We start from the raw sequence: 10,906 nt of genomic DNA on the forward strand, positions 1-10,906 counted from the left end.
AGCCTGTGCCATCCACAGCGAAACAGCAGTCACTACTGCAGCAGCCTCCCAGCCCCATTACAGGTACAGAGAATTCAACAGCAGCAACCCCTTCCTAGGGATTTTGTGCATCTCCTCTTCCTAGTCTTGGGCTACCTCCAGGGTGCAATAATTGCCTTGCTTAAGCTGTCTTCTCCCTGCAGCAGGAAAGGACTTTGATTCCACAAACAAAGCAGATCATTGTAAACAGGACAATAGTCCTTGTCCCCCCCCCCCCCCCGTTCATGGAGCTGGTACGAAAACCAGCGGAGCATCACCGGTTTGCTGTCTAGGAAAATGGCCATCACAGCAGAGCATGGAAAACTGATAAGCCTGTCAGCTCCTGAGAAGGAGGGGTTAGATGTAAAGCCGCTACTCCTGCCCTTGCTGGGAAGTTATGAAGAACTCGCTGCTCTGGAGGAGACAGTAGTCAGAGATGCTGCTGGCCAGTGAAGGACTGTCAGCCTCACTCGACTTAGGTGAGTCACTTCTTTGTGGGTCCTTCTGGGGAGGATGTAGGTCTGAGACAGTATTGGGACAAAGGCACATACTTTGTCTGGTAAGGAGAAGTGCAATGGCAGATCATCTGCTCTGCATGCAGAAGGTCACCTGTTCAATTCCCAGTATGCCTGAAACCCTGGAGAGCTGCTGCCAGTTAGTGCAGGCAAAATTGAACCAGTTGGACCAGAGGTCTGACTCGGTATAAGGCAGCTTCTTATGTTCCTCAGCAATACAAGCCCCTTTCACTGAACGGGCTCCCTGGACCTTTTGAGGGGAAAAGCTTCCTTTATCGTTTCATATCTGCAGTGTATTGGGTGTGACATTCCAGAAGGGGCAGGGAAATCTAGAAATACCCTGGTAATAAGGCACAAGCAAAGCCTTTGGTTGAAATGCTAGGTCAAAATTGGCTCACCTGCATTCAAGGAGAGAGAGAAGAAACTGAAATGAGGGCAAAGAAGAGCAAAGAAAAGGAAGGTTGTAACAGAAAAGCTGCTCAAGGGGAGAAATGGAAAGAACTGCCTTACCTTGGTGAAAAGGAGTTTGCAGCCTAAAATGACAATTCAGTAGTTGATACAGCAATGAGCAATAAAGGGTATAAATGATATATGCTTGTATAAGCCCTATAAACTGCCAAGTGGTAGTAAAATGAAGGTTTCTGATAGAAGCACCTGCCTGCTTTCAAAACTGGCGAAATCAATTATGGATGTGATTTTTCAAATTAGTTTGTTGGCTTCCTTCAATTTTCGGGGGGTTTATCCCCCCCCAACTTTCCTACATTTTTTCCCTGCAAAGCTGTTTCATCCCCTCTTCCTTGCAACCTGTTTTACCATTTATTTTATTGTAGGTCACTATTTGCACTTGCTTGATCTTTGTGGATCACCCCATTGTCTTATCTTACGGACACCATGTGGGAGGTTGCTTCAGAGGCTTTCAGATTATAATGCAATATATGCAGACAATGAGGAGAACTCTGAGGACAGCCACCGAGAGTCTCCAAAGCAGTTGTTTTTTCAGCTTAAACATTGGAGCGTGCCCTCTTGAAGATTCAAGACCATTCCATTCCTCCACCCATCCAGTCCCCACAACAGCCAGGCACTATTCCATTGTTACTGAACGTAGCACTCATTGGGTTGTTTTTGGGGTTCCCATCATTAGAGTGTTTGCCCTAAAAATGTTTTTGTACTTTTGTTAGCCTTGGGGGCCCTCTCAAGCCTCTTGGTGCTTCCCTCTTGTGTGTGTAGACGGTGCCATTTTGGCAACACAAGCAGCAGCGCTCAGAGCCTGAACATCAGAAATGGAGGGAACAGTTTTAAAATCAAACCTGAACATTGATCCCATTTCATCTTATGTGGGCATGTCAAAGAACGCTCTAACACTTCAGCATTTGCCTCTTCAACATTTGAGTGAGAGCACTATCTGAAAGTGCACCGAGAACTGCTGATGGTCCCAAGCCACAGTTTAACCCAGTGTTTCCCAACCTTGGGTCTCCAGCTGTTTTTGGACTACGATTCCCATCATCCCATACCACTGGTCTTGCCAGCTAGGGATGATGGGAGTTGTAGTCCAAAAACAGCTGGAAACACTGGTTTAACCAACCCTGCTCTAAGGCCCCCTTCACACCTGCAGCTTAAGCACCACCCTCACATGATGCAATCTGGTGTCTTAGCAGAGCATGTTATGGGAATAATGCAAGTGCATGGGTTGGGGCAATTGGGCGAGTCCCTCAATGTGTTTGCATTATTCACACATCTCCCCCTGCCCCACTGCAGTTTGGGATTGCTTCATGCAGAAGTGGCTTCCAAACTGCTGGACTTGTAGCATTGTAAGGGACCCCAAAAGCCGTCTAGTAAAGGAGGTCTAAAGCATCAGAGACAAGTACACATAGAATGAGATACTGGAAGAATGGCCCTCGACCACTGGCTCCAAACACTTTTTCTGCTAGAGTCATTCACTTGACGGGTGCTGTGGAGGTGGCCCTCAACAGAAGAGGAAAAACTCACATCCGAGTGACTCGGCAGCACTGAAATTTATACCACAGGAGAACATAGTCCTTAGTAAACTTATCCCAAAGGCAGTATTCTGTGGGACAGATTGTGGAGTTTGGGACTCGCCTTACCAATGAAACAATGTGAGACACATGCATCAGGCCGTACAAATTCAAAAAATTGCCTTCTGACCTCCATCTTTCTGTATTGTTAGAAAGAGAAGGGTTGATAACAGCAACCAATGTGGTTTACATGGAACACATCCACCTGAAGGATTTGGTACAGGAGCTGTGTCCTTTCTGCAAGGGTGAATGTTGAGGGATGGGATGGCAGGCTTTGTAAGCCACTCTCCTTTAGGGAGGGTAAAACTGCCCCTGCAACATCTGAGATGGTCTCAAGCCAATCCTGTCTCACAGATCACACTCTCCCGCTCTGTGTGCTCTGTGCCAGGCACTGGCTGCTCTTGTGTTGTCACAGGATCAGCAGGGGCCAGAGGCAGATTTACAAGTATGCGCAGAATTAGGACCTAGTGTGGCTGAGTGCCCCCCAAAGTTACTAGTATACCTTGTTAACTGAGAGGCTACCTTTGAAATTTGACCTTGCTGAATTCCATGCCCTCTGATGAAAATAGGGGCATCCTATTCCATAATTATTACTCTGGGAAGCGACCAACATATATAAAAATATAATAAAACATTAAACATTAAGAAACTTTCCTATACAGGGCTTCCTTCTAAAGATGTCTTCTAAATGTTGTATAGTTACTTTTCCCCTTGGCTTGGGGGTTGCCTAATTCCATACCCTCCAACATTTCTTCAGTGAAAATAGGGACGTCCTAAGGAAAAGCAAGACACTCTGGGATCAAATCAGAAATCTGAGATTGTCCCTGGAAAATAGGGACACTTGGAGGGTCTGGAATTCCAGTCTTTTAGTTGTGTTATTTGCACTTTTGATTTCTCCTACTTCTTGTTTCAAGCCGGCAGGCACTGGTCCATTAGGGCAACCAGCGTCAAGTCCTACCAAGTGAAATGTCAACCAGTTTTTTTTAAAGAAGCCAGCCCCCCAATCTCAAAGCCACAGCCTTTCCTATCTCACACATCCTTCCACAATCCATCAGAATTTAAAGAGGTTCGGGGAGAAATTTCCATCAATCTCTCATTCTCTGACCAACCAGTTGCCTCCCTCCCAGCTTTGGGTTGAGCCAAGCATTTGTCACCACCAAAATTTAGTTTGTTCGTTTGTTAACTAGGAGTTTGTCCAAGGCTGATTCTGAGCAAAGGAGCAAGATGACGGCGATGGCAGCATGGCTACGAAAGTATAAGCAGAAGCTGCTGGCCTGCCTTGCAGAGAAGTTGCTGGGATGGTCTTGTCGCTGGGGTGGAGCCCAACATATCTTAGAGCCCTCTTCAGCAAGTGTTGAGTTGCCCAGGCAACTCAATCTAAAGAGGAATCTTCCGCCGCTCTTATTACTAGGCAGGGGAGAGAACTGTTTTGCTGGATCTGCAGACTATGCACCATTTCACACTAACCTTGCCGGCCTGGGAGATAGGAAGAGCGGTGTTTGCTCTCCTCCGGGCTCTGTGCATGTATGTGTGCACATGGATGGATGAGAGTGTAGCACTGGGCATGCCCGTGTATGAAAAAAATGCAGTTCTAGGTGTGCTAGAATACATACAGGTCAGTGGAGGGGGGGGTTGGATGGGGAGAGGAGGATGCATGTCACTTACAGAGTAAGCCAGTGTGCCTCTGTGACATATTGTTAAAGGCTATGCTGTGGCTATGATTTTGTAAGATAAGAGTATGGCGGCCAGGAGAGTGTTAATGAAGCTAGAAGATGCCTTACTAGACCCAGCAAAACTGCTAGGTGCAGTTGTATTTTTAGGGAGATTGGCTGAGTCCTCTCAAACGCTTGCCTTCTGAATGGCTAGCAAGATATGAAGGGGATATGAATATGACACTATTGATCGATATGAAATTGGCCATGTATTATTCAGGCAACATGGTCCTGTTTAATCCAAATGTGTCTATTCGTTCTTTTCAAGACAAGGGAAATCCCAGGTTGACTTTTAAGTACTATTTTTAGTAAAAAAACAGCAGTGAAGCTAGGGAGGGATTCCTCCCAGCCCACCCACCACCCAGTGTGATTTTCCCCCAATCAAAATCCCTCCTCTCCAATGGAAAGAAGCATATGGTATGTGACTCCACAATTTTTTAATTGAATGCAAACGTTCAGGACAAATTCATGGAGGATAAGGTTATAGAGGGCTGCATTCTGCATCTGCTGTTGGAGAGCGTATGCCTCTGAATACCAATTGCTAGGGATCACAAGTGTAGAGAGCACTGTTGCACTGAGATCCTGCTTGTGACTTGTGAGCTCTTCATAGGCATTTGATTGGTCACTATGATAATGAGATCCTGGACTAGATGGACCTTTGGCCTGGCTGAGCAGAGCTCCTCATATGTCCTTAGGTGGAGCCCAAATCTAGAACTGGGACCTGAACAAAATGCCATTGTTGCAGATTAAGCCTTGTTGTTGTTGTTTAATTGTTTAGTCGTGTCCGACTCTTCGTGACCCCATGGTCACTCCTGTCTTGCACTGCCTCCCAAAGTTTGGTCAAACTCATGTTCGTAGCTTCGAGAACACTATCCAACCATCTCGTCCTCTGTCGTCCCCTTCTCCTAGTGCCCTCAATCTTTCCCAACATCAGGGTCTTTTCCAAGGATTCTTCTCTTCTCATGAGGTGGCCAAAGTATTGGAGCCTCAACTTCACGATATGTCCTTCCAGTGAGTACTCAGGGCTGATTTCCTTCAGAATGGATAGGTTTGATCTTCTTGCAGTCCATGGGACTCTCAAGAGTCTCCTCCACCACCAATTAAGCCTTGGGCCTTCCCAAACCATGTTTCCATGCCACAGGGAAGATGTGTCTTAGAAGTGTCCTAGCAACATTTCTGTCTTTTTGCCGTGCTTTCAGGCATGGTGTCCCATTATTACTTTCCACTGGAGACAAAGAAAGAGCCTGAATTAGTATAGCTCTGTACCACAAAATAAGCTTTGGGTCATCCCGTATCAATCATATGACCATAGCTCTGGGAGACTCACCTCCACACAAATAGAGGGCAAGAGAAATTAATGGGGCCATCTGTAAAGGCAGTGGTGGGCTTTGGGCTCTCAAATTTCAGTTATGCCCTGTTGAATGCTGAAATTTGGTGCCCCCCTTCCTCTTGTGCTCCATTTTACAGCATTGTTTCAGCACTCCCCGCAGCACGGCACCCAGTACAACTGCACTGATGGCTCTACCCTAAATCCACCTCTGTTAATGGCTAAAGCTTTCATTGTTATTGTTTACTACAGCAGACTTGACAGCTAATTTATACATTACCAGAACAGTTGGAGGTTCCTTCCTCACGGGTGGAATTATCCATGCTGCTCTGGTAATGTGGGTCAGGTGAATAATGATACAGTTCTTTCCTCTGCCAGCATTGATCTGCTCCTGGGGGTTGACAATGCTGGCTTAGAAAGAAAGCATGTCATTTTCCCCAAACTGTCCTTGCTTCCTTCTTCCAGATGATTCGAGAGCAGCATAGAATTCAACATGCAGAAGCAGGGCTGGCCTGACAAATTTTGCTGCCTGAAAAACGTCAAGATGGCGCCCCCTCAGATTCTATATACAAAAGTGAACCAGGCTGGTGATTGAATCTGACTTTAGCACTGGTGGTGGGACAGTGTCTTTCACTGCACCTGAGGGCAGCAGAATAGCTTAGGGGTGCAGGGTATGTGTCACACACCACTCTCTCCTCCAAGCTCCGCCACCTGAGGCAACTGCCTCACTCTGCTTAATGGTAGGGCTGGACTTGTGTGAAAGGTACCCCCATGCTCCCCTAGAACTGGCCCGATCTTGAATGCTAACATTGTGTTTAGCCCTCAGCTTGGATTTCAAACATGGTACCTCATCACAGGGCGGCTGGGGGGGGGGACTGAATGAGAGAATATCTGTAAAAGGATTACACCCTCCCCCAAAAGTTATGGAAACAATAGAAGAGAGCGCCAATGGCAGGGAGATCGACCTGACTTTCAGAGGTTTAGCTTGGCATCAGCCAAGTAGTCTAGCATAAATGAGGTTAAACTGTAAAATTATTGCAAGCCTCTTCCTTAATGAGGTAGACCAGGCATGTCCAACAGGTAGATCGTGATCTACTGGTAGATCACTGGACATCTGTGGTTGATCACTGGCTTTCCTCCTCCCTAAACAAAAGCTACTCAATTTAGACCTGAACCCCTAAAAAATGGGCCTTCCTTTTCCCTAAAAAAGCTCAACAACTTTGACCTGGAGCCCCCAAAAGTTTTTAACACTGAGAGTAGATCACAGTCTCTTGGGAGTTGACCACCCCTGAGGTAGACACTGCAACTTTCAATATGTTGTTTCTTATGCTAGTTTGATAGGGTTTTGGGGTTGCTGTTTTTTGCTGACTTTACTGGATTAAAGAGTGGCGCGCACACACACACACTGCTTATTCTACCAGAAAGTGCCAGAGTCCAGGAAGATAGAGTTCATAGCAACCAATGAGGAACTTATTCCACCTGCTAAGATGATGTCACTGTGTGCAGAAGAACCACCACTGCCTGTTCCCAAGAATGATCCTGATAAGGTGTCTCCTGGGAGCATTTCCTTTCTTTCCTGAGGGGGAAATCAGCCCAGCGTGACTTAATACCTCCCAGATCAATTTCTGCTCCTGTGTAAGCAGTGATTTCATAATGCAGGCTTGTTAGGTTTCATTTTCTTTGCCCTGGATATAAAGGGGCTGGCTTTGCCCCTGTGGAAGTCAATGGCAAACTCTTCCTGACGTCACATTCTCAGAATAAGAGGCTCTTGACTGGACCAAAATGTGAAGGGGTAGGGATTTTTCATTGGCTCTGTTAGATTAGCTGCAGGATCCAGCAGTTATCTGTATTCAGTTGAGGAAAGTTTTCCCAGGTTGCCATGGCTCTTCAGTTTCTTGGGATCTCACCTGAGGAGATTCCACCCTCCACTTCAAAAATCTGCTAGCCTGTTAATCTGAAATTTGATTTCTGGATACACTCTTGGGTTTTGTTGGGTTTTGTCAACTGCAAGAAGAAAATTGCTCAAGTAAACAGAATTAGAAATATACTGAGGCTATGACCTTTTTCATAACCCTTCCTGTGCCAGCCCAAATTGCAGGGAAAAAGTTAGAAGCTAGCTCAACCACCTGAATACCACCTTGCATCTTATTTACTGATGCCCCTCAAAGCCTTAACCTAAGGCTCATTGGAGAATGTGGTTATAATTGTGCCGCCATATTTTGAAAGTACCACACATACCAACCAGAGCAAGAACTTCCTGGTGGGGCAAACTGTTCAACAGTGAAACATACAGTCTCAGAAGATAGTGGGCTCTCCTTTATTAGAGGTTTATAAGCTGAGGCCACATACATTGCAGGAGTAGACTTCCTACTTTGGCAGAAGGTTGAAGTAGGCAGTAGTGTCCCATGAGCTCTCCTGACATCAGCACCACTGCCACTCAGAGGCATAGCATGGGTGGGGCTGGGGGAGCTGCTGCCCTGGGCATATTTTTTTCAGGGGGCACAAGCAGGTGCCCCCATGACAGGCCCCCTCATCAGGGCAAGAGCTGCAGGGAAGGAAGCCACACCCGAGCTGGGCCTTCAGGGCGGGGGTGGTGGCAGCACCTTCTACTCATGGCCAATGACGAGGTGCCCATTGGACCAGCCAAGAGGGGGAGGGTGAGGGTGGGTGTTACTACTGCTGCCCCATCATGCTTCTCCTCTCCTCTGCGTGGCTCCTCATGTGACGTCCCAGCACTGACATGCCAGAGTTCCACTCTCGGATCAGGCCTGACCCAGGGCAGGAGAGGAGAGGCAGCAGCAGCATCACTATGTTTTTCCTCTGCTGGGCTCCAGTGTGTGAGAGAGCTGCACTGCAGCCTAGCACCGCCAGATTGTCCAGTCCACCAGCAAACTATGCTACACCACTGAGGAGCCTCTGCAGTCACCTCAATTACCTTTTAACAGGCTGGATAAAGTCACAGTTGATTATTATAGCAATGAGCACCCCAGGGCTCCAATAATGGGGGGGAGTTAGGGGGCCTTTAACATCTGCATGCCCAACACCATCTACCTAAAATTATGCCCCCTATAGTCTTCCAAAACAGCAACTGATGGGGCTTCCCCCTCTGACCTAGTATTTAAACCACTGGGACACCCTCACCTAGTTCATTGTGTGTCCTACTGAATTGTGTCTCATCCCTATCCCATTATAGTCCATGTGTTCATTCTGTGTTCCAGTATTGCATGTGCAATGGTTAGTTCCCTCAAGCTACTTTGTCTCCCATTCGATTCTAGTAGCACATTCTGTTCCAGTCATTCCTATGTCGCTAAGATCTGTTGTTCTCCACAGGGATCAAGAACTACCAGGAAGGAAGATGGTGGCAGTGACATATACTCTGAACATCCACTGGTACCTTTTGCTGCTAAGGCACAGGTCACTTTGAACTAGACCATGGGGACAATGGTAAACAGGACTAGGATCAACTCTACCCAGGGTTTCGATGCCTTCTCTTCACTTGGAGTGTCCCAGTTTCAGGAGGCCATTGGCATTTTCTTCATGGTCATGCTGAGTGTCATTGCTTTGGTTGCCAACACAGCAGTCATGGTAGTCATCCTCAAGACGCCTCTGCTGAGGAAGTTCATCTTTGTCTGCCACCTCTGCCTAGTAGATCTGCTGTCTGCCATTTTTGTCATGCCGCTGGGGATCATATCCAGCTCCACCTGCTTCAACAGGGTATTGTACAGCATCGCCGAATGCCAGACTCTGATCTTCCTGAATGTTTGCTTCATCAGTGCCTCCATCTTCACCATCTCGGTCATCAGCATCGAGCGCTACTACTACATTGTCCACCCCATGAGGTATGAAGTCAAGATGACTACCGGGCTCGCGGTTACCGTTGTGGTTTTCATCTGGGTTAAGTCCATCCTCGTAGCTGCTTTGGCACTCGTGGGTTGGCCCCAAGACAATGGGGCCAGCAGTGCCAGCAAGTGTACTGTGTACTGGAGCCCAGGTGCCCACAAGAAGATCTTTGTGATCATCTTCAGCACTCTCTGCTTCATACTGCCCACCTTAATCATCTTTGCAGTCTATGGCAGCATCTACAAAGTGGCCCGGATCGCATCCTTGCAGCATGCTCCTGTCCCATCCTGGACTGCCACACCCAGGCCGAGATCAGACTCCATTCACAGCCAAGTCACTATAATCACAACCAGGAATGCACCTCCCAGGCTGTCACCAGAACGCTTGTTTGGTGGGAATAAAGCTGCCCTCACCTTGGTCCTGATTGTAGGCCAGTTCCTCTGCTGCTGGCTTCCATTCTTCTCCTTCCACCTCCACTGCTCCATCAACTCTGCCTTGACCATCCCCAGTTATGGTGAGATTATCGTGACCTGGCTTGCCTATTCCTCCTTTGCTATCAACCCTTTTTTCTATGGGCTGCTGAACCGTCAAATCAGGGAAGAGCTGTCCAAGCTGGGGCGACACTGCCTCAGCAAGCCCCTGAGCCAAGAGCTGTGCATCTCCAGTCCAGAAGGGTCCATCCATGAGAATTTCCTCCAGTTCCTGCAGAGGACCAGTTGCACAACAGAGACCCGTTCTACGTATGTGAATTCCAGCCCTAGGAACACTTTGGACCAGACTACAATGGGGTTCCGGATCCCAGGACAGATCCCAGAAGAAACCAACTGACGAAATACCAGTGCTTTCGAGTCACTTCAGCCGTCTCTTTCCACCTGCCTTTTAAGTTAAGAGGGGAAGAACAGAAGGTTCAGTGCACTGAAAGACCTGACCTAGCCTCCTTTATGGAGGAATCTGAAATTGAACAATTGATTTTCTCTCTGAGAATAAATGTGATTAAACGGGTTGTTTGCTCATGGTTGCAACTGGTGGGATCAGAGCCAGGTGTACCATTAGGCTACTGTTGGCATTCACCTGAGGGAAGGGGGGGCCACTGTGAAGGAGAGCACTCTCAACTATATTTGCAGACAGTAAGAGATAATATTGGAAGCGGAGGCCTTTCCACACTACCCCTCTCCAAAAGTGCTTGTTGATGTAAGTGTTAAAGTACTGGCTGGGCCAATAGTGCTGTTTCTCCCCAACCATTGGAAAGGGGCAGGTTTAGTTTTTGTCATGGATAGATAGTGAAGGCAGTGGTAATTTATTTATTTTTAAAAAATGTGAACTCCAATGCTGGAGAGCATTCCTGCACAACCTCCAAAAGTAACTGGAAATTGTGGGGGTGCTTTTAAACCCGCCAAAATAGTGTGGATAGGGAAGGAGGGATGTAGCATTTATCCTACACCATTGATACTAGAGCAGCAT

General features: G+C 47.3%; 1 protein-coding gene across 1 annotated transcript; it reads left to right on the plus strand.

Moving 5' to 3' along the window:
• GPR62 (G protein-coupled receptor 62) lies at nucleotides 1-10,447 on the plus strand. The gene is made up of 2 exons (XM_035108062.3): nucleotides 1-497; nucleotides 8,936-10,447. The coding sequence occupies exon 2, from the start codon at nucleotides 9,038-9,040 to the stop codon at nucleotides 10,271-10,273; it is 1,236 nt and encodes a 411-aa protein (XP_034963953.1). The 5' UTR covers nucleotides 1-497; nucleotides 8,936-9,037; the 3' UTR covers nucleotides 10,274-10,447.
• The last annotated feature ends 459 nt before the right edge of the window (nucleotides 10,448-10,906 follow it).

Source organism: Zootoca vivipara, chromosome 2 (assembly GCF_965207765.1).
Source record: "Zootoca vivipara chromosome 2, rZooViv2.hap1.1, whole genome shotgun sequence".
NCBI classification, from domain to species: domain Eukaryota; kingdom Metazoa; phylum Chordata; class Lepidosauria; order Squamata; family Lacertidae; genus Zootoca; species Zootoca vivipara.

Coding starts and splice junctions, on each gene's coding strand:
- GPR62 (XM_035108062.3), top strand. CDS start 9,038: ATGGGGACAATGGTAAACAGGACTAGGATCAACTCTACCCAGGGTTTC.